General features: G+C 35.9%; 1 protein-coding gene across 5 annotated transcripts in view; it reads left to right on the top strand.

Annotated features, from left to right (window-relative positions):
* Nucleotides 1-24,557, top strand: part of NR2C2 (nuclear receptor subfamily 2 group C member 2) — a 41,525-nt gene that overhangs the window by 2,620 nt on the left and 14,348 nt on the right. For 2 of the 5 annotated variants that reach the window (XM_075713795.1, XM_075713799.1), the window contains exons 2-9: nt 697-780; nt 13,274-13,384; nt 17,102-17,302; nt 18,517-18,619; nt 19,673-19,852; nt 22,014-22,161; nt 23,850-23,943; nt 24,345-24,478. In XM_075713795.1, coding sequence (XP_075569910.1) covers nt 721-780; nt 13,274-13,384; nt 17,102-17,302; nt 18,517-18,619; nt 19,673-19,852; nt 22,014-22,161; nt 23,850-23,943; nt 24,345-24,478 — 1,031 coding nt within the window. In that variant the 5' untranslated portion in view covers nt 697-720. Of the gene's footprint in view, nt 1-696; nt 781-2,055; nt 2,156-13,273; nt 13,385-17,101; nt 17,303-18,516; nt 18,620-19,672; nt 19,853-22,013; nt 22,162-23,828; nt 23,944-24,344; nt 24,479-24,557 lie in introns of those variants that run through there. The other 3 variants (XM_075713794.1, XM_075713798.1, XM_075713797.1) reach the window with 2 other exon arrangements.

Genomic DNA, 24,557 nt, shown 5'->3' with positions numbered 1-24,557 from the left:
TAAACCCTGAAGAGTGTAAAGTTGAAGGTACAGCCACTCACAATAGGATGAAACAATTCAGCAGTATTTTCTCCTCAGGTTGATAATACTATCACATTATAATAAAATAATAGTTTAGATAATAGAGAATACGTTTTAGATGTGACAGTTTATTTCCCTTATTGTGCAACATTACCTACTGTAAGAATATGGATGAACATAGTTTGGCAGAATGACTTAATAAAAATTTGCTCAAAACAGCATTGTTAGATCGCTGTTTCCTTGTGCAGCACGTAGCGTAGAAGCAGTTTAAGGTTTCTCTTCCCTTGATTTGAGGAAAGTGCCTTAGAGATCTGTGAATTCCACAAACAGCATCAGTAGTTGACACTCAAATTAGTCCTTTTTAATTTACAAAATTAACATCTCCTTTTTGCAGCTTAAATAATAGAGCAAAAATAGTATGTTAGAGGCTTTATAAAGTAAAAGAATAACTATGTGCCTCAGCTTTTTGAACAGTATGGTTCCAGTATGCATGTACTGTACGTATATGTGCATATATATGTGCGCACGCACACACGCATCTGTAGCATATTTTCTTATTTGTCAGATACATCAAACAGCATTGTAAATTATCAAAAAGTCATATCAGAGCTTTATTTAATAAGAAAAGAACTAAATGTTGTGCCTGATGGAAGTTGCTGGCATCTTTTCAAACAGGTTCTCTAATGATCTTGCTTCACCATGACAACCAATATGGAGGTGCTGGCTCAGCAGGTAGTGGAGACTCAGCAGGTGGCTGAGGTGAGTGCCAGATGATATCACAACAGTTGGTATATGAGCTTTTGAAATGAAAAAGATATTGGGGAGTCCTTGCTGTTTACAATTAAGTATAAATGGAACACAAAATCGTTATAGACCAGTGTTGCTTTATACTTGGGGACAAACAAGAAACCAGTGCAAACCAATATGTGGTTTGTTTACCTTACTTCATTCTGGTGGCCCCCATATTAGGAATGCAAGTAGGAAATTCAACACGAACTGTAGAGAAACTTGGCTGTATTATGGATTGTTTAAAAAATTAATACAACACAATTTCTGGTCATTTGATCATTAGCTTGACCATTTTGGACATGAAAGGTTTCTGCTCATCTCTTGAGTTGTCATCTAAATCCAGAACAGTGATTGAAGTTACCTGTTTTACTTGTGCACTATACTGAATTTACAGTAGAGTGATTAATTTAAATCGGGCTTTATATTTTCTGCTTATATGTATGAGAAAAAGCACAAAATCTACTTAAAGTGATATTAAGTGATGTCTTGATGTATATTCACTGAAGCTTGGATGCCCAACAGCTAAAATGTCTAAATCAACTCGCAAACACTGAAACTGCATGTGATCATGGCCATAGAAAATAACCTATTTATCTCCTTCAGTATGCAAACTTCAGTCAAAAAATAAACTAGAATTATTGTCTGTTTAAAATTATTTGGTTTAATATCCTTCAAATTTACTATGATTTATCATATAATTACATAATTAAGGGATTTCATAAATAATGAAGTGCAAGTAGGCTAAGAGACCTCTGTAGACAAGGCCATTTTTCAGACATTAGTTTGGGGGATTTTTTGACCTATTGAACTAAGATTACAACTGGATATTAAAAAATAATTTTAGTTCAAGAAGAAGCTCTAGATATGAAGGAAATGTGTGTCATTGTGTTTTCAGAAATGGATTCCAGATTCCCTACTTAGACCAAATTTTTTCTAAAGAATGTTGGTTCTTTTTAAACAGTGTGTTAAACAGCCTACTGAGTATCCTGGAAATAACATCTAAGGAGTGGTTTCAAAAAAACTGTAGTTTCACACTGAAAATCGACAAGCGAATTTTCACTGTAGTTTGCTATACCAGGTATCAATTTGGGAAGCTGCATTTTTTAAAAACACTCCCAAACAAACTTGGAAATAAAAACCTGTAATGGAAATACTGGCAATCCTTATACTATTTTGGTAGAACTTGAGTGCTATAATCACATCTAAGGCACATAAAATATGTGACATTTGTAATTCCTCGTGCAGGAAATGCACCGTGGTAACATAGTGTGATGGTTGTATCTTGCCACTGGAGAGATCGCTCCATCTCAAGAGTGTATGAAGCTCTGTGATTTCTTCCTGGCCGGTGGGTAAATAGAGGGCTTCATCTCTTTATAGTATTCAACTCCTTCTTAAATTATACACCTGTCCACTGCATAACACCATGAAAACTTTGTTCATGGAAAACCAGTTATAAGCAGCATTATCTCATTAAGAATTAATTAATGCTATGACCTTGTTAATGTTGAAGCATTTCTTTATGAATGGCTGGCTGCCTGCTATTTGTGTCTTCAGTCAGATACAGTTTTTAATACAGGTAAATACATTACTAGTTTTCTTGAAGTATGCTAAAATGCTATATTTGTACTCACTGTTTCTCAGAGAAAATGTAGCATGAAACTTGGCACTGGCCTTAAGAAATGAGAAGCTTTTTCGGAATATATTTTTCATCGATGGAAATTAAATGGAAGGAGAGAAAAAGCCATTAATCATGCACTGGATTTTAAGTTATGAATGAGGAGAGACAAGTTGCAAACAGGATAACTCAATGCAAATATTGGCAGGTTTAGCTATATCTGCATCATTTTTTCAAGATAATTGCCACATGTAGTGCATGGGTTTATTGAGAACTATGATGCCAAGCACCAAATCAGACTGTCATGCAAGTAGGCCATATGTTGTTTTTCTGTCTTGAGCAATAGTTCGTCAGGTTTGTTTTCCATGAAACTGTGAATGTCTCACAGAAGTTAGTGAGCGCACTCCAGTATTGGATGTATTTTTGTACTTACTCTGTTTTTAGGACTTTGTAAAATTGTCCTTGTAATGGTTTCAAATGGTTTCACTGCTGTTGCTTCTGCTTTATAGCTCTGTTGCTTGTTGCATTTTTGCAACTGTGTATTTCTGAACAGAATAGGGTAAGAGCTCCATTTTTAGTATCTGCAGTTGCCTTTACTTACAGCTCACAAGACTGGAGAACAGAGAGCAGCTAGGGGATTCGGAGGGAATTTCAGCAATTCCTCCTCATCCTGAGTAGCTTTTGAAAAGCATAAAATATACTTTAGCCTTAATGTGAAAATAAGTAACACTGCTTTTCTCAAGTATATTTTTAGCACTGTCACTGTGCAATATATCGGGTTCAGTCCCAGCACCAACTTAGATTTGATTTGCGTATTGTTTAAGAAAAATGTTTTTGGTTATGAAGTGGAGATGTATTCCCTGTGCAGTGACTTAGTTTTTAATGCAAAGATTTTAAACAGAACTGTCACTGTGGAGAGGAATAAGGGCTATTTCCTCTTTCCAACATCATCTCTGATGTGATCAGAAAGAACTGTTAGTAGCTGCTAAAACTGTCCCATTCCGGTTCCATGACAGCCACAAACTACTCCCCGTGCATCCTTTTTCTCTGTCAGAGGCTATAGGGAGAGAGTCAACAGGCGATGACTCTGTTGAGCCCTGTGCTTACTGGGATCTTGTTTATGCCAGCTGCATCGCCGGAGGATTTCAGTTGCTTTCAGTTCCCTCAGCGCCCTGATAAGAACCTATCAAAACCTTGGGCCTTTCTGAAAGTATGTTTTGCCAGGGACTGAAAAAATACTGGATATATTTGTTCACATCAAGTATTTTCTGGACCCTCTTCAGATCTCCTTGACACGTTACATCATAAGTAGTTCAGCAATTTAGGTTTAAGTCCAGATGAAGCACAGTGTGCTGAAAAAGGAGACCAGAAACACTGCTGTTTGATGGAGTAAGTTTTTGCTTTGTTGTGAGAATTAATGAAGTGTAAAATAAGGCCATTTATGTTTAATATTTTATTATTATCATTGACCATTTTCTCATTTCTGGATGCATTTCAAGGTGGAGTTTTGATGCTGAGTCTTCTCAAACAATTTTTAGTTCAAAATCAGCTTTTCTCAAGTTACTTTTAATTGCATAAGACCTAGACATAGTGTCAGGCTGAGAGGTATCTCACAAAGTGCATGTTGGAGTAATGAGATCCTTCATGGCTTATGCAGTTTGGCAGCCTCTGAATTCAAGAATGTTACCAGATGTGGCATAGCCGCTGGTGTAATACAGGTATTGGGGTGTTATGCAAGACATAGTCTGTGATTTTTTTTTTTTATTTTTTAGGATGTAGATATGGCAAGAATTGCAGCTTCTTCCATGACTGTTGCCTTCATATGTCTCATACAAGATCTTGCACCAGCATCCTGTTAGGGCAGTTAAACTACAGTTGAGTTCTTCCATGGTGGATCTGAATTTTATCTGCCATTCTATGATGGGCCCAAGTGGTCAGGACAGTTAATTCCAAAGAGTATCACTGAAACTTTTTTTAGATATATCTTACATCTGTGAAAGAAATATATTTGGACGTTTTCAGGCAATACGTACATTTTTCATAAAAGCTTATTATTAATTTAATAGCTAAAGAAGTTCATTAGGACAAATACCTATAGAAAAATAAGTCTTTCTGATTTGATTTGAGATGTAGTGTTTTTTTTATGGTGTAAAACTTGGTACCATATTTTTCATTGAAATTCTTTAACTGTTTTATGAGAGAAAACTTGTAAAAAATAGTTTAAATTTCTGGGTGCAGTTGAGCATATTTGTTCTGTGACTGCTTAACTATGCCTTACTTTAATTTCTATTCTCTTTTCTATATTATTAATAATATATCTGAAATTGGTTTAGGCTTAGTGAGAACTGACCAGTGTATTCAAGAAATACAGTTACTTTGGCTTTTAGTGGCGTGAATTTAGGAAATGTTCTTCTACTTAAGTTAGAGAAGCTTAGAGACCTTGAAAATTCCTCCACTATGTGGCCGATTGATTATTCCTTCAATATATTTCTCAAATACTACTTTGATAATCAATGTGGTAGTGGGGAAATAAGCTATAGAAAGTATTGAAAATTTGGTTAGTGAGTACATAAATTTATTAGATACATACATATGGTCATACAAACACACCTACATACATAAATGTATATGTACACTATGGGCAAGTCAGTTTAGTAAATTACTATGTGACTTGACTATATGGCTATGAAGAAACCTTATTTATTTCAAAGGACGTAAAAATAATGAAAGGTCTAGAGAAGCTTAGCTTCAAACTTCCTATTTTATATATACATATATATTTTATATATACCTATATATTGGAAATTTAATATAATATGATTGCAACTAAAATGTAGAATTAAAGTGAACTACTTTACTGAAAAAAATTATGAAAAAATAAGTATAAATACACATTTTTAATATATTTTTAATACATACATTTTTATATATATAAAATCACATAATGATGGATAAATGAAACAGAAGTGGCCAAATTTAATTTTGCCAGCCTTCACAATGCACCTAATTGCCAAATACTTGGGTTTAGTTTAATGATGAAAAAGGCAGGATAGTAGATATGTATGTTTCTAAGCATATTTTTATATTTCTTGAGCTTTGTGCAGATCCTCTGTGTCATTTAATGCAAATCATTATTAATTAATTTATATACACGTCAGCATACGAAATTATTGCTAGTGATACTTGTTGGTTTGAGAGCTCAGGCAAATGCAGTCTTCTGCCGATTGGTCCAAAGCGGACGATTCTCCATGCTATGCCACTTGTCTTCAGCTTCTGTCTTCCAGTGGTATACCAGAAGCACAGTTGGCATACTTCATGAAATTGTTTTGTTCTCCCAGTCTGCCTACGTATAATTAGTGTTTGCAATGTGAGTGCTAAAATGAAAATATCAGTTGTATCCTCGTGGACTTTTAAGGAAATCACACAGTTGTTAAGCATGAAATGTTTTTAATCTGTACCAGATACGATTGGTTAGTGCTGTGAATCTGGAAACTACTTTGAGAGATGTGGATTCTTCTTCAGTCCTAAAATTATGTTTAATAGTGATTGCTTTTTCCTCTTTTCCCCTCCCTCCAGTTGATACAGATGGAATTCCACAATCCTTGTGTACATTAGCAAAAATTCCAGTACAAGATACGGTCCCAGTCTTCTGCAGGCACATGCCAGAGAGGTCATAAGCATTCTTACAATGACATTTCCAATAAGTTAAATACGTACAACAACAAAAATAAGACTCGAAGTAGAATGGTAGATATCTGAACTAATTTCTGATTAGTGTTTTTCTGTGAAAATTACTAGGTACAGTAATTTCAGAATTTCTCATCAACTTAAGAGGCCCTCTGTTACATTGAACACAGTATATACTCCTGTAAGCATTGTTCTGTAAGAATGTCACTGTCAAAATATTAGAAACTGTCAAGTTACAAAATACTAATTCTGCTTCACTGCGGATGTTTATTATGGTAGCATAGTTGATGTCCTATAAAAATAAGAGTGAAAGCCTTTGTAGCCGTACTATTTCTGTGCAGCATATAGTACTTGAGAAAGTTCCATCAAAAAAAGAATGATCAGGCCCTAAATATCTGCTACTATTTAGTTAAAGATGCGTTTCATATGTTTTATATTTCTTGCTCAAGTCTTGATATTTTGTGGGTGACTTAAGCAGTTGCGAGAAAGCTGTTAACTACATTAGTAGTTACTAATGTAGTACTAGCTACATTAGTACACTGCAATTGATAGGTTTTGTATTTTATTTCAAATTTCGATTACTTTTTTTGATTCAGAACACAAGCAACTTTAAGTCTTTTTTCTTACTATGTGTTTTTATATCACTTCTGCTTAAGTGTTACAAGGATTCTGCCTTCCCTTTGCAATACAGCTATTCCAGACTTCGGAGCTGGGAAGTCTGCTTCTGAACAGAGGGTTATGTAGTGATAAAGCGTTATTGTATTCAGGATTTGGGTTTTGTCCTAGGAAAGACAGCTGCTAATCAGGTATCATAAACTTCTTTCCTGAATGAACTGGACAAATAAAAGCCTAGAGTGACAAGGTTAGTAAAAGTGGTGTCAGATACTAAGCACAAGGAAAATCTGACTAAAATTTCATTGGGTTGTCTCACGTTTTAGGTATAATGCTTTCCCCCACACTAGATTACAATTAGTTGACCTAACATTTACGTTGTACCCATGCTGTAAATACACTCCTGTAGTTGTACAACAGATAATTGTGTTTTCTATCACATAAAGAGCCTAATTTCAGTAGTGAGCACATTTCTGTGCTAAGATTAGGAGTCCTTGAAGTTAAAATAAAATACCAGTGCTACTTAAAGACACCTAGGTGATGCATTTGTTGCATAAGGCTTTGTAGGAAGTCCACTGCATTCAAGTTTACTGTTGTAAAACTTGTCAAGCCCACGGTCATTTTTCCCAAAACTTCATGTACCATAACTGTAACAAATTTTACTGTCTAAGAATTTAATATTTTCTATTTTCACCCATTTGTCAGCCTTTGCTGCAGCCTGATACAAATGTTTTGTTATGGAGTTTAAACTGATTAACCACACGTGTGTCATGAACTTAAGGTATGAATTCTTAACTGTATTGAGACTGATTATGCTACTTAGATTTGAAGGCCCCAGACTAGTTTAGAAAGGCCTATGTTCCTTTAAATACATGAGCTTAATGAACTTTAAGGCTAAAGATGCTCCACAGGGAATGTGGTGGTTTTTCCTTTCAATTTTGCTGATTTGAAAATAATTCAAGATACAGGCAAACTAATTTCTCAGATTTCATTTTGCTGTTTTACAGTTCACAGAGACTGAGCAGGTTGAGGGGCTTGAGAACAGAGGGAGGGGGAGCTTGATAACCTGGGACTATCTTCCCCAGATGAAATTAATCTCACTATTAGGCAAACTCCTTCAGCAGCTGGCAAAACAGCAGGAACACGTCGATTCTGCTTCCTTGGTTACAGGGAATGATAGTGCACTTGACCTTCAGAGGAACAGGGTCACAGAGAGGGCATTTTAAAACAATACTGGCGGCTTTCTGTGGTTGGAATCCTCAGTAATGGAGACTGGATGAAAATATCTGTGATCTGACTAAAAGTGACCTTGACAATTCTCTGGGATTGTTTTGCCCTCAGAGGTTTGCTGAGGAAAAATATAAATAAGACTGCAGGAAGAATTTGACACTGTAAGTACTAGACTCTGTACAGTGTACAGCTAGGGAGCTCCAGGAAGAAAACAGTACTAAGTGTATTAAAGCAGATTAATTTTCCCCTGCCTCTTAAAATAAGTGTATTTGATGTGTTTTGTGTAGGGAAATTAGGGGGGGTTGAGCTATCTTTTACATTATATGTATTAATTTCTGACTATGTCTAAGTCACAGTGTTAGTGATTACTTTTAAATGATTGTTGATTAAACCTCTGTAAAATATGGTGCGCTGAAGTTTTCTATGATACACGGCCTACTTTGTCTTTTTCCTCATCTCCTGAAGATGAAGTCTCATTTGAGACTCTTTCCAGTCTTAAAGAAATTAAAGTGTAGTTAATTTTTTAACATGTATTTTAGAATTACAGAAACATACTGCCATTGACTTTGGAGGACTAGGTTTTTGCATGTACAGCTTCCAAAGCAGTTGCTTTAAACATGATACAGGTTTCAAGTTCTTCTGAACAACAGATTAGAATAATCTATGTTAAGTTTAATCCTGTAACCTAATATAATGCTAAAGTGTATTATCTTCCTGATATGAGTACTTACAAGCCATTTGCTTTCAGAATACTTTGATTCAATTTATTTGGGAATCTAATTAATGATAGCTTAATTTTTCCTAGAGTATTTATATAAACTGTCTGAAGTTAACCTTGTAAATCTGATAGAACTTTTTTAGAGTGTTGCATATTCTTGGACTACTATTCCTTTTTTTTTCCTTTTTTTTTTTTTTAAATATTTTTACTTAAGAAGTCAAATTTGGTGCAATTGACTGGGGAGGACCATAATAAAGCATCACATATTTATCCATTCTGATCCTTTGCAGGAGTGTGACAATGCTCAAGGTAGAAATTTAGCTGTCAAGCAAAACAACAGATTTTTTTTTTTTTCCCCCCTCACTCTTGTAAATTGTGTATTTCAAAAAATATGTTCCCTTTTTGCATTTGATTTATTTACTGTGGTGGTTGTTCTGTTGTCAAGCAATGGCATGTGTATTCAGTCTGGAAAATAAACTTGAGGGTTTTTAGTAGCACTCAGAGATTTAAAGCTGTTCTTACTCTCCTGAATATTAAGTAGGCAAGCCTGAAAAGAAGGTAAAATTTTGCATTTCAGAGTCCTACACCATCCTGAGTATGTATGCATGTTAATAAGAGCATAAAAATAAATTATATGTGCACACTGAAACATCTGTTGGTATTAGACAAATTATTCTCCATTGATGCACCGTATCTTCTCAGCCAAGAGAAGACTAAAATATTGTATGTTTTCAGTTTAATAAATATATGTTCTGGAATATTTAAACATGAAAATGACATATCAGCATATAATGGCAGCTGGTCTTAAACTTACCCAGCTTTATAGAGAACTCACTGTTACACTTAAGATAACCAACTAGTCATGCAGTGAGGATGAGAAATAACTCATATTAAAGGAGACTGGAGTTGATCAGTAAAAATAACCTTTATATGAGGATGTGGTCTATTCTGTAAAAACTGAGAAAGTGTTTCAAAACATAAAGCACTAGTTTTCATATTGACATAGTAGCTGGAACCACTGTTGCAGCAGGTACTTTACAAACCCAGAAAAAAGAAATAGTTCTTTAGTCCCAAAATGGTTACAGAAGAATCTCAGTGTAGTTACCACCTATATACTGGCATTCCTTTTCGAAGTTGCTATAAATCCTTGAACAGCATGGAAAAATAGATCTCTCTATTTATCTCCAAGCTGCCCACAGCACATGGTGATGTTAGGTTTGAAGATGCTTCAAAAAAAGGCTACAGATTCTGTAATTGAAAGTGAAAGAATTGGAAAACAGTTTTAAAAGATCTTCTTTCTCTAATTTAAACCTTTTAAAGGGTGCATAGCTTAGATAATAATTTGGCGTGGAAGATAAGGAGATGATTGCTCAAATGTGTCCTCTGAGAGTCTTGATTTTGGGAGTCTTGGTTCTTTTATCGCTTAAGTATCTCGTTTTCTGCTGCTGGATGCCTTGTGTCATCCAATAATTAGAAGATTCTACTATTTCTACATCTCTCCTGTATATTTTTCTCATTTATCATGCAACTTTTGTGACCTGTGTATTAAAGATAATTAGAGGTAGTGTGTTCGATTTAGGTTTTACTTTTACAGTATATGGGACTACGTATGGTACAGGCAATAGGAGAGTAGAACAGTATGGCTTCACTAAGTGCTGTGTATTTTTAACACCTTTGCTTCCCCAAAGAGACTGCAGTAAATTTTCCTTCCTATCCAAACTGTTTTTTCTTTCTTTACATCACAAATGAACTTTTTCATATATTGAACAGGAAAGCTTACAAAACTAAGATTTTTCTGTGCAGGCTTAAATAATGACTAAATTGACACTACCCTGTTGTACAACTATTTAGGTTTTGATACACAAATAATTCTGAGATGGTTTAAAAGACAATTTAATAAAAAAAACTTGTGAGCTTCCTCGTTTTGGCCACATGTCACTGCAAATATTAAACACTAATTTGATACTCTCAAATTCCTATATAGAGTGCAGTTATTATAATCAGTCATACACTAAACACAGTCCTATAGCTTCTGTGGGACAATGTAAGTGTGTACTTGGGGTGTATTTATGAAAATGCAAATTATTGTTTACAACCACAATTTACAAGTATTGTAAATGATACAATTTAAAATACAAAATTATTTAAAATTATGACATTATCAAAATGTAAAATCTGTTTTAAAATGTAAGATTTATTTAGCATTAGGCAGACTTATGTAAAAATCCAGGCTGCTAAGTCATTGACATTGTAGAACAGAGGTTTGGCCTATATGCATTGTTTTCAAATAAGTAGTTGTGGGTTACACTGAGTGTAGAAGAAATCAGTAGTGCCATATTGTCTTCATTTTTTTTTACAGAGTATGTCACTGCAGTATTTTATTCAAATTGAAATGGAATGTCTGTAAAAATCCATAGCGTACTGTAAGAATTTACAATGCTTGTTATTCAGACATGCTTCATGTGTAAAAATTTGCTGTCAGTAGTCTTCTAAATATTATTGTGTTTTTCCATCATTTTATATAATAACTTTCAATAAAGAATGTGACTGAAAAAGTATCCATGTTGTGCGGTTCACCATGGACAGTAATGTCACCTCTGGAGTTGCTGTAGTCTACACCAAAATACTAGTGTCTTGTGTGCACTAACTGTTCAAATATTTTTGCAACTTTTTTGAAAATACTATTGAACATATACAGTGTATGGCTTTAGAACCAAATTATCTCCTTTGTTTCGAATTTTCTCACAAGAGTCAAAATGTTGAGCCATGTCACAGACTAATAACCTGTGAAGTGCACCAAGAAAGCGGAGCTTTCGTAATGACTACAGCACAAATAAGCGTATATAATTTTCTTCTAAGTTACTATATTGGAAATAGCGGAATGACGTAGCTTTCCCTCTACTTTATTGAAAACAAACAAACAAAAAGAGATCTGGAACTAACCATGTTCTAATTCTTCATGAACTTCCAGGATAATTTTGATGTATCTTGTTTCATTTTGTTTGTTTAAGCCCAATTTTTTGTGTGGTCAGGTTCCAAACTAAGAATGGCAAAAATGCACATACCAATAGTGAAAAAAATACATATAGACATCTACATCTGCAGATACTTCTCTGTGTTAAAGGCCGATATAGTAGCTTCAGCTGATGTTTATATCTGAAGGAACCCCAATAATACTAAATAAGGTACTTTTTATAAGCATCTGTATATCCTAAGCTTAATAAAAATGGGACTGGATGGCTGTGGGGAGTGGCAAGCAGTACCTTTCTACCTGTGAGCTGACTGTAAGGACTAGAATACAAGTGCTTTGTCTATACTACATTTACAGTCATTAAGAAGGAACAATTAGTACTAACAGTTGCATCAATAAATCTGAGGATGAACAAGCACAAAGTCTAAATATGTACAACTGTAGAATTATGTGTGTAAATGTACATTACCAATGCCATATCCCTTCTGTAAACAGAAGATAAGGCTGTCAAGCTGATGTTATCTTGCATGTTTAATTTAACATTTAACAGTTTTGCTCTGAAAATAGCTATTTAATGGGTGTTTTTCAAGCTTTTTCTAGGCATTCAGAACTAGATTTGCATTATAGTTTGGTGCTCTAGAAAGATATGGAATAGAACAAGAAACAATAGTATTGAGTTGTAGTTCCAAATTCAATCTCTGTCATGCTAGTGAAATCCTCACTAGAATAATAAGAATTAACCACATACACCTGAATACATGTTGAATATATTGGTGATCTGTTGGAGCATAGATTCCTGAAAAATTCCACACCACTCTGAAGTAGAAAAACAGAAATTGGGGGACAATAAAAAGGGGGAGAGGATATGAGCACACTGAACAACTGGAATTCTGATTTATTCTGCCGTCTAAAACACAGATATCCAGATAACCAGCCATCTTAATTTTAACTTTTTACCTTAAAAATATTGGACAGTTAAAACTGTTTTTACTTTTACTTGAAAAATGAAATCACGGTATTCTCCAAGTGAACTGTATAGACACCACGCTTTCAGAAGGCTTCATAGATGGAGTTCTGTGCACTCCTCCAGCAGATTCCATGTATCTTTTGTCCCATATATGTTCCTGGGGTTGAGGACATTTTTATTGAGGGGCCTAGAGAAAGCTTTTCTAAATCTGGGCTACCTGAAAATTAAAAAGGTAGTTAATAAAATACTTCACAATTATTAAAAAGTGAAATATTTAACATTATACATTGTTGTGTATACAGTGTATTTTGTTTTTACAGAAGCAAAAAATGAGGCAAATATATAATCGGAAGTTGAAAAAAGTATTTTTGCATTTCAGTAAGCTGAAGGATCACATAGTAATTATCCAGTGATTTATTTGGGGTGGGGTGGTGGTGGTTTGGTTTTGTGGTTTTGGTCATCGGTCAGATTCATTCTGTTCCCAAAACAAGCCAATATTCTGATAATTCATTGAAAACAAATCCAAGTTGGTTTAATGAATCTAACCTTTCCAATAAATTTAGATTCCATGCTATAGGGCCATCTGGTCTTTAATAAATATATGTATTTTTAAAAGTGTTCAGTACTGTAACAGTAAATTAAAATTCTGTATGTTATTTACAGGTGCAGACTGTTCAGACTTCACTATCTGAATCACCAGTGATGACCAGCCCTTCCCAACGTATCCAGATAATTTCCACAGACTCCTCTGTAGCTTCACCACAACGCATTCAGGTAAAAATCCGTTGATTAAGTAACTATTACATCTTTCTTTTTTTTTTTTTTTTTTTTCTCTCTTCTCCTCCCACTTAGGTTTATACGAAAGCATGCTAAAGTCTATGGAAGACTTCCTTAAATTTTGTGAGAACAGCTAATTTTTAGTGCAAACTAAAATTCTCTTTCTCCCTCAGCATCTGTTGGGTGATGACTAGCTGGCTCTGGCTGTATATAATAATTGTATTGGTGACGTAGTCAGGGAGGAGTATTTGCAGAGGTTAAACTTAGCCCACATGTACAAGTCTCGTGAGCTCTAGCCATAGCAAATGGGCAGACACTGTCAAGAGAACGCCTAAGATCATCTCCAAGGGCCTTCCTCTCTCTCTCTGTGCCATATTTAGGAGCCAGTGGAGGACTAGCCTATTTAGGATAAAGTTAGCCTTTGGGAATGCTGCACAGTGGGTTGTTGTTACTGATAGATAATACAAAGATACCATTAATGTATCAGAACGTATGCAGTTACAATGATACAAGAATTAGTAAGTATTAATGTTACTAGAGTGTTGCAGTACTGCAATACTGAGCTTTTGCCCTCCTTGACCTTGTTCTGTGCCAGTACAATACTCCCGTGTACTTCTGCCAGAGGTGGTTCTGGAGAAGAGGATCTTGTACTCCAGGGCATTTGGAACAGCCCTGGAAAGGCAGCCTCCCTCACAGGATCCACTCTTGAGATATGTCTTGATGAGGGTGGGTGGGTACTGCCCCTGTGAACAGCCCTAAAAACACCTTTTAAATGATTTTGACATTGTCATTGTACTTACTATACACAATACCTTTTTTTCTGTAATGTTATTTTCAAAGATTCAAATTGCATTATGTATAAGGATGTACATCATTAGTTTTTCTTCTGAACCGAAATATCGTTCACTTCTTATTCAGCCTAATTTTTTTGTCTTAGTTATTTATTATCATCAGTGCCTATATCTGATCCATGAAAAATTACAAAGAAGTCTCTATGATTTTTCTTTATAGACAGCACCAAGGAGATGTTCTTCGACAACATTTAGCTGTGTGTTTTATCTAAGATGTTATTCGTTAAAGTTATCAACAAAAGGTGGGAGCAGGGGGCCTTATTGTTTCACACGCTGATTCTCAAGATTCTGTTGTGACGGAAGGTTTCTATTTTTGATACAGTTGTCTGGTAACATAATCTCTATTTTGCCTGGTAGAGTAACCATATCAATATGTATCAATATTTCATTGCAAGGTAGATGTTCTCACAACATGTATAACTGAAGCATACTGAATATTCAGCATTCAGAAGGTAGGTATTTACACTATAACTTTTGTTCAAGTCTGCAAAATAATCTACCTCTTATATCACTGATATTTCTGAAAAAAACCCTACGACTCCATGATGGAGGAGAATACTAGGATGCGAAAAGAGTATTCCTGCTTCCTCAAAACAAATACAGGCAATATCATAGTGGTGTCAGTCATAATCCAAGATTAGATTTTACTGTGAATTGTCCTGTTAGTTAAGATCTATATGAAGATGATGGAGGCTGAAGAAATCTCGGCAGGGAACACTCTGGGGAGCTTAACAACTTCACAGTTTTACAACAAAGGGACTGAGTGGTAATGATTGTCCTTTAACCTTTGAGCTTCTTTGGAGCTTTATGTTTGTAGACTCCATACACTTAATGCACTGAAATGTTTATGCATAGGAGACCTAAAATGGCTTACTCTGTTCTGTAAATACAAGAACATAGAGTGTCCCTGAAAAGCTCTGTCTTGTCCAAAATTCAATAGTAGGCTGGCTTCATCCCCAGCTTTGAGTACCATTTCCTTTGTGCAGGTTTCTTTAGGTTTGTAATCACAAAATGCAAGATGAATCTTTCTTGAAGAGTTTCTGTAACCTAGAAAAATCATCAGCTCTGTAATTCAACTCCTGCTTTGGGTAGTTCTAATGCCTTTTTAAGGCATTCTGGCTTAATAAAATTATTAGCATAGTCTTACTATTAAACTGTTAGCATATGTCTTACTTTCTGTAAGACATACTACACAAAAAGGACATGACAACTAGATAAAAAGTCTAGGTAATCAAAATTAGGGAATAAATACACCGTTATGGTGACACCTAATACAGTCAATTTAATAGAAATATCAGTGTGTGTCAATTCACTTAACATTTTATTTTCAGTAGTAGTTTTAACTCTGACATTAAGCTAAATACGTAAATTAATTTTATCAAAATAGCTTTCATAGGTGTATACAAAATGACTACAAGTCTCAAGAATGTACCACTATGCTTCTTCTGTCAGCTGGAGTAATTTTTAATTTAATGTTTTTATAAATGATCTGGAGGTAGGAGTCGAATGTACGTTAAGTAAGTTTGCCAATGATACTAAATTAGAAGGAGCTGTGGACTCCCTCAAGGGTAGAGAGGCCTTAGAGAGATTGAGAGAGACTAGAGAGCTGGGAAGTCACCAACCATATGAAATTTAACAAAAGCAAGTGCTGGATTCTGCACCTGGGACAGGGTAATCCTGGTTATACGTACAAATAGGGGGACAAGAGGCTGGAGAGCAGCCCTGAGGAAAGCGATCTGGGGGTTTGGGTTGATGGCAAGTTGAATGTGAGTCAGCGGTGTGCCCTGACAGCCAAAAGGGCCGACTGTGTCCTGGGGTGCATCAAGCACAGCATCGCTAGCTGGTCAAGGGAGGTGGCTGGCCCACTCTACGCTGCACTGGTGTGGCCCCACCTCGAGTACTGTGTGCAGTTTTAGGCACCTCAATATAAGAAGGACATCAAGAGTGTGTCCAGAGGAGTGCGACCAAGATGGTGAAGGGTCTCGAGGGCAAGACTTGCAAGGAGCAGCTGAGGTCACTTGGTTTGTTCAGGTTGGAGAAGAGAAGGCTGAGGGGGTGCCCTCAAGCACACTCTACAGCTTCCTCAAGGAGGGCAGCGGAGGGGGGAGGTGCTGATTTCCTCTCTCTTCTGACCAGCAATAGGACATGAGGAAAAGGAATGAAGCTGCGTCAAGGGGAGTTCAGGTTGGACATAAGGAAAAAGGTTCTTCACTGAGAGGGTGGTCGGTCACTGGAACATGCTCCCCAGGGAAGTGGTTACAGCACCAAGCCTGTCAAGAGTTCATCCGGATGACCCTCTTAGTCATATGGTTTAGTGTTAGGTAGTCCTGCGAGGAGCAGGGAGTTGGATTGATGATCCTTATGGGTCCCTTCCAACTCAAGATATTCTATGATTCTATGAAATTTCTGTGATACTGTCTCACTAGGCAGAGTATACCCTGCATATATACCTGCCATTCATCAGATGCAGTCCTTAACATTACATTTTGTTCTTATTCTGTCTGGGATCCACTATATCTAACTCCTTTGAACAGTAAATGTGATTACAAGATCTCCCCACATCTCTTCATTATTAACAATATCAGACTCACACTTTTCACAACTCTGTCTAGTATTTTCCGTCTATGCGGTAGGTATGCAGATACATATATATTATATACATATATATTTAGTTCAGTTTTATTGTTTTGCACTTATGTAGGTAGCTGCAATAACTTTGTACCAGTGTAATAAATGTACAAATACAAAATATTAAATAACAAGGACAATTATCAGAGAGTATCATATAATTCTGAGACAGAATGAAAGGTTTTAAAACGTAAAGTTTACTGTGGCTCATAAAATTCTTCAATGTGTTTTACAGATTGTGACAGATCAGCAAACGGGTCAAAAAATCCAAATAGTGACAGCAGTGGACTCAGCTGTGTCTCCAAAGCAACAGTTTATTTTAGCCAGTCCAGATGGAACCGGTGCAGGAAAGGTGATATTGGCAGCACCTGAGACATCTAATGCCAAACAGCTTATCTTTACCACCACAGACAACATTGTGCCGGGCAGAATTCAGGTAAAAATAGTAATTGAGATAGACCATAGATTTTTGGTTTTGCAGTTTTTTATTTTTAGATTATTTAAGTCTATAATTGCTTTAAGACAAATCACAATAGTTCTCTAAATGACGTGGATTAGACCATACTAATTGTAGGCTTTGTTATTCAATCACAAATCCTCCCGTCTTCACGTTCCTCATGCATTCCATTGCACTCGTCACACCTTGTTGTGTGTTCTCGTTAAAATTCCAAAGGCATAAGCAAATATTAAGATGGTGCTTGTGAGGAGTGCCAGGATTTCAGATGCCTGTTCAAGATTCACAGATACGCAGAGATACAACTCACCTGAGCAAACTTACATTCACAATGCAGTATCAAGACATTGTAGTAAAAGCTCTTTGGAGCAGAAGTATGCTCTGTTATAGTTTTTTGTGGGTCTTGAGCATAATCCAGACCAACGGGAGCTTTGCAAAACAAAATATGTAAACAATAATCTATCTCTAGTGAAATGTGAGATTTCTTCCTAGCATTCTTGGGGGGGGGCGGGGGGGGAGAGGCACCTGGTCCCTATTGCTACTGTTAAAATGGAGAATATTTTACAGGGAGAAGTATCATTATTACATAAACATTTGAAAAATTGTATTAACAATCTTTTAAAATTTATTTTACTATGCTAAATGGGTTATCTGATGTTACAGAGGGGTGTGTTTTTTTAAAAAATTTTCTGTGTTAAGTGAAATATTCTGAACGGAAGTTTTGGAATCCAAGGCCTTCAGAAGCTAAACTATTTCTATAATGGATCTCAGCTTAAGGCTGTCCCCTCTGAACCGTATACCCCTAATAGCTAGAGAAGGGATCAGTGGGAACAGCATGTGAAATACAACCATCTTTGGCTAAAATACAGCAGGTGTTTGAGAGTAATTGCAAGAAGGGAAGAATACTGTTGACTGCACAAGTGAAGAAACTTATTTGTACTGAACAAAGCTAGGTGTTTTATGTGGAATTTATTTTGCTATGACTGTTTGAATCATCTCACTATTGACAGTAAAAACTCTCATTAACTTGCATTTTATACTACTTAATTTCATTCCACATGTCATACTTATTCTCATATTCACCTACCTCTTCCCAGTTGATACACCAATCTTTTTCTGTAGGCAAAGCTCCATACTTTCACATCAGAAGAAAAGACTGGCTAAATATCTCTTTTTGTTCTGGAATTTTGTTTTAGATAGTGACAGACTCTGCTTCGGTGGAACGTTTGCTGGGAAAAGCTGATGTTCAGCGGCCCCAGGTAGTAGAATATTGTGTAGTCTGTGGCGATAAAGCATCAGGTAAGGAAGTACAGAAAGTAGTATTCAAGAAACTTGATTGAAAGGATGACTGGGATGAAAGGAGGAGGTTTCATGTACTTTAACTGATTTTAGCCAGGCTGATGGCAAAAGCAACTGAGTCTAAAATGGAAAAAGATAACATTGTACTTTGTATCTGTACACACAGAATAGTTAAACTCTGCTTGGAAGAATATTAGTTTGTAGTTCACCTAGAGCGTATGATAAATCGGCATGTGGTGAAAGACAAAATAATGATTGAATAGCTCCTGGTAACTGAAGGAGACTGTTTGAAGTGTTTAGTCTGGTTTCCCACAGCTATGGGCAACCATGCAATAAACATGTCAGCTAGAAAAGTCTACCTGCTCCAGGAAAACACTTCCTAGTGGTCTCTAACAAACTTAAGACTTCCTGTTAGATTTTGGTCTTTACTATCACAGAAAAAGGCAAGTAGAGATCAAGTGAATCCTCAGTGTTTCAGATCCATGCAGTTACAAGGAGTCTATGAGGTAAAGTTCCTGTGTTAGCTGAGGAAGTGGACTGTGCTCTCATGCTACAGAGAAGACACCTTTCTGTCTCTGTCTTGCTTTCTTTTCTTTTTTTAAGTGTTTATGTAATTAAAACCATACCAGAATTGATACGTATTTTAAATTAAGATTGCATTTCAACTTTTATTGTAAAATTACTTACGTTCTGAAATCACTTAAACTCTTAGCCTGCATGTTCTCCTAATGTATCCTATAATCTGTAACAGCAGATAGAATTGCATTTGTACTTGTCCAGAATGGCAACTACCACTTCACAGGCCTCTTATTCAGAAATAGGCTTAGCCTTCCTCTCTCCTCTCCCCTATCCCACCAAAAAGCCCTGACACAAGATGAACAAGAAACATCCTGTAAGACTTTAACAATGCTTTCATGGTCCAAAATGATGGTAAGAATACAAAATAAATTTAAAGGGTGACGTTTACAATGTTTTTCTTGCTTAAGATAAATAAATATTTTTATGCTAAAATAGAAGTAATTTCCATCTGATAACAATATATATGTTTCCTAGGTCGTCACTATGGTGCTGTCAGTTGTGAGGGATGCAAAGGTTTCTTTAAAAGGAGTGTGAGGAAGAATTTGACCTACAGTTGTCGTAGCAACCAGGACTGTATCATCAATAAACACCATCGGAATCGCTGCCAATTTTGTAGGCTTAAGAAATGTCTAGAGATGGGCATGAAAATGGAATGTGAGTGTTAAGTACCCAATGTGATACTGTGCCTACCAAATAATAAATATGTTGACTACCACTTTTTAGTGTGTTCTCTCCATTTTGGCGTATGTTGCTTGAAGGAAACAGAACTTTCGGCAGCAAAAGCATCTACTGTACCTGTGTTTCATCACCATGTTACGTCTGAGGTGCAGTAGTGATTTATTTTGAGCCATGTGTCATACTACTGTGGTCTTTGAGGAGCCCAGTTAGAGCCTCACTTAGAATGCATGTTTCAAACACAGCGTATGTTTATAATACAAAATATTTTACCATGGATAGACATAAATCTGAGTCTGATGTTCCATTGTTCAGAATCTGCTTTCCTTCTGGTTTATTTTTGCTGCTTTTTCATCCAGTGATAGAAAGTAGTGGACGTCTTTTTTTTTTTTTAATTTTTATATTAATTCGGTCATTTGTGAGTATTGTATTATGAGGCATTGTATAAACTGTCATATTTTAAACAATATACTTTCATGTTTGTATGTGGTGCTTTGTGCAATTCCAGAGCTAGCATCCAAACACTTCTTTCAATGTATTTTGTTTCCAGTTTATAGCACCTCTGCTGCTTCAGTCCAGCACTTTGTGAAGCCTATTATCTGGTTGTTTTGTGATAAATTTATGGAGAATTTAAGGTGAAGCAACAAATACTTTTCTTTTTCCACTCTGATCTAGGCAGGAAGTTCCAACCACTGAGTTCAAGGGAGGCAGAACTTTAAGCTGTAAATAGGGAGATCTTTGTTGCATTTGCACTCTGGAACTCCAGACCTGTAGTGATGATTGTTGTGCTTTGTGCATGCTGTGCTGACTATAGGGGGAGACATTGTACAAGAGAAATTGCTGCATTTCCAGAACCTAAACCTTTCTTATCCCAGTGTAATTAGGATATATGCTCACTGACTTTACTGGGCATCGGGTCAGGTTTCTGATTAATATTTATGTATCCACCAAGCCAACAAAATGGATATACCTACTTTTAAGCCCTTAAATTTTGCTGACAGTAACAATATTAGCAAAAATAAATTAATGAACTAAATAACTCTTGCTAGTTATGAGGATAGATAGAGACATATCCATGTATTTTACTGTTATATTCAAAAGGGCTAAAGAGGAGGGCTGAATTTTTTTGTTCGCTTGTTAATAATGTTAATCTTCTAGAGAAATAGCTGCTGTATGATTAATTGGTACAATGAATAGCATAGAATTATTGTCTCCACTTACATTATGCCTTACATTTGCAAAGTGTGTGAGAATTAGTATTAGTACAGCGCTTTTAAAAATTCTTTATATTATCGTCATGGTCTTTCATTCATTTTATTAACCTCATTTTCAGGTGAAAGATCAATGCAGTCGAATGTTATGCCAAGCTATAGAGGAGTTTATGAAGTTTAGTGACTTAGATTCCAGATAACTTTCTGTAATCTGTTTAATTATAATACCTTAATATTGTAAAGATGCACTCTTCATTTCCTTTAAAATTAGAAAGTTACGGTTTCTTACTATTTTTATTAAAAGATTTACCACACTTGTTTGTCACATTGGAGACTGAGCTTATTGTCTTCCAGTTATCAAGTAGAACTATTTTAAATACTGAAAAGGTTAGTTTTGGAACACTGTTCCATAACTGGGTGGAATGAATGGATGTGAGTGAATTGCACATCATGCAGAGACTCGTCTCCCAGGGAATTTACCTGCATCTCTTGCATAACTTGCCTGTTTTGACTTTTTCGGGGTTCATTCTGGGTTTGCATTGTTTTGAATCAGCCAGAGTATGACTGCATCTTACATTTAGGTATAGATTTGCCTGTTGAAAAAAAAAAAAAATTTGAAAACACATTTTGCAGAATGTTCCATCTTATTAAATGCCAATGAAATGGGAAGCTTTGACTCCAGTTCAGCAAAACTTAAAGCAAATGGTCAATCTCTGACTTTCTTAGTTAAAAATATACATAATCACAGGTATAGTAAAATTGGAGCCTGTGTTTCTTCAGTCTTCATATTAAATTTCCAATTTTGCACTGAGCTGATACACCATCATGACCGTGCAAACTGAAATCCTACTGGGAGAATTTTATTTTCTTTTTGTATTTTGCAGTTGAATTATTTCCTTTCAAATCTGCATGTTTCTATCTTTATGTAGCGGTTCAAAGTGAAAGAAAGCCTTTTGATGTGCAACGTGAAAAACCAACCAACTGTGCAGCTTCCACTGAAAAAATCTATATCAGAAAAGATCTACGAAGCCCTCTAATAGCAACTCCAACATTTGTGGCAGAAAAAGATGGGACGCGGTGAGTACCTCAGTTTAAAGGGTCTTGTTTAAGGTTATTTGTGCATATTACTTTGCAGGCACGCCTGTACTCTTTTTTTTTTTTTTTTTTTTCTCCCCTCTGCTCTAAAGAATTGGAAAGAAAAGAGCTCCAATTCACAAATTGTATGTTTCCATTACCAAGACCAACCTAGATTGTTCTGCTTCTCATGAAAGTTTTTATGTATGAGTACAGCTGGGTGGTTTTCAGTTCAGAGCTGGCTCTTGTCCAGCCAGGTCAAAGCACAGGCAGGGCAAATATGTGATATTCAAGCAAAAAGCATGTAGGCTTACGCTGTCATGCATTCAGGTTAGCACTTCTCTGAAATCAAATCTGCAAATGGCAGACTCGATCTTCCTTCTCCTAAAGGCAGTATAAAAGAGACGGCAGTGACTGCTGATTTCAGATCCCAAGAGACCGATTTCAACAACAGCAAAACAACAGCAACTTCCTTTTACTATATAGAAGATACTCCAAGATGATTCCCATGCTCTCAGTTGTCTCCATAGGCAGTGGGTGTGGGAATGCGTATCATAATAAACAGAGGCAAGATTTGTCTTTTTCTGAATAGGATAAAAAAGAACTCTAGGTTAAATACCACATTTTTAAAACTGCTGTTGGTCCAGTTAGTTTATGAATGGATAATAACTACCTAAAGATACGGGATCTCGATATTCAGTTTATATATATACATATTTAATTGTTTTTATATAGATATTTTTTGTTGAACAAATGACACTGCAGTTAGGAAGATTGGCTTGCAAATTTCTTGGAGAATTGTTTTTCTTGTTTGCAAGTCAGATTTTTCAAAAGTACTGCTCACAGACACATTTGCTCCTTTGAGATTTCCTTGTGCTACAGATCCCTTACAGGCCTATAAACAATATTATAGTCATGAAGTGTGACTTTATTATTTATGTAGGATTCAGATTTGCGTAACACACGATAATTTGCTGCCTGTGGTAGTTCACAATGTTAGTTGTTAGTCTCAGACATCTTAAACTATAAATTCCCTGCAGCCTGAACCTGTCATGTGTGCATTTGTATTGGGTTATGCAGACTTGGAGTGTTATGTAAGTAACAAATAAACTTATCCTTGCTGACTGCAAAGACTTCCCACTGTCTCCCTAAATTATATACAGCAAAGGGAAAGGCTGTTTGGTCAAAACGTAGCAGAAATAAAGGCAGCACAGATTTTATGTAGAGCTTGATTACATGACTGTTTATGGCTGTATTTTGGAACGTAAAATATATTTTCTTGACATAATTTTTTTCTTCAACGCTGTCCATTGTGTAACTTGGAATGCAGAGTTATGCCTTCCTCTGAAGTCTAATGCATAACTCTAGAGCTATTAAGTGACTTCTGAGAGCATGAGAAGACAACAGCTTTCCTTAAGACGGAATAAGCATAAAAAACAAATGAGAGGATATCTATTTGGGAAGTTGTCATTGCTTTTGCACAGGAAGGGGAAACATATTCCAGTCTTTCTGTCTTTCAAGCTACTTTTTGGAAACTGTTTCAGAAAGACTTACCTGACGAATAAACTGAACTTCATTAAATTGTTAATTCAAAAATTGGTAATCCCTTTTATTCTGACATAAGATGTTACACATTCTTCTGATTAATGTAAAATACTGTTGACTGTCAGATGCCTTATGCTTTTGAACAGGTCAGCAGGTCTTCTTGATCCGGGAATGCTTGTGAATATTCAGCAGCCTTTGATCAGGGATGATGGTACAGTCCTCCTAGCTGCTGACACCAAGGTATTATTCTTTCAGTTAAATTCTGAATATATATATTTATTTATTCAGATTATTTTAGCTATGTACATAGACACAAATAATTCTTGCTCTTCAGAAGATAAGGTTGGGGTAAGTCTGAAGATCTGTACGAATGGAGGTAATAAGCTGATCAACAGGAACGTGATTTCTTTTCATGGACATACTTCTGCAAAAGGTCAGCCACAGGTATGTCGGCTGGGGCTAGGATTGATGATTACAGTAGGATTTAAAGATCATTGTGAGCCGTTGTTCTTCCTGTAGGTGTTCAGGAGGAGGGAAAAGGTACACAAGGGAAAAAGAAAACAAAGGTTAAAAATGGGAAAAATTTATGTATGATACCTCACCTATAATTTTGATCTACTAATATGGTTCTTCCTTTTTAGGCTGAAACAAGCCAAGGTGCTTTAGGAACACTAGCAAATGTTGTAACATCTCTTGCTAATCTCAGCGAGTCACTAAATAATGGAGATACTTCTGAAGTTCAACAAGAAGAGCAATCTGCAAGTGAGATTACACGGTATGCATTTATAGTTGCATCTTATTTAGCAATTTGTATTCTGTATGGTGTATACTTACACTCATTAATTGAAGTAATT

The sequence above is a fragment of the Pelecanus crispus genome, chromosome 7 (genome assembly GCF_030463565.1).
Source record: "Pelecanus crispus isolate bPelCri1 chromosome 7, bPelCri1.pri, whole genome shotgun sequence".
Taxonomy (NCBI): Eukaryota; Metazoa; Chordata; class Aves; order Pelecaniformes; family Pelecanidae; genus Pelecanus; species Pelecanus crispus.
This window is presented reverse-complemented; position numbering and strand designations above follow the sequence as displayed.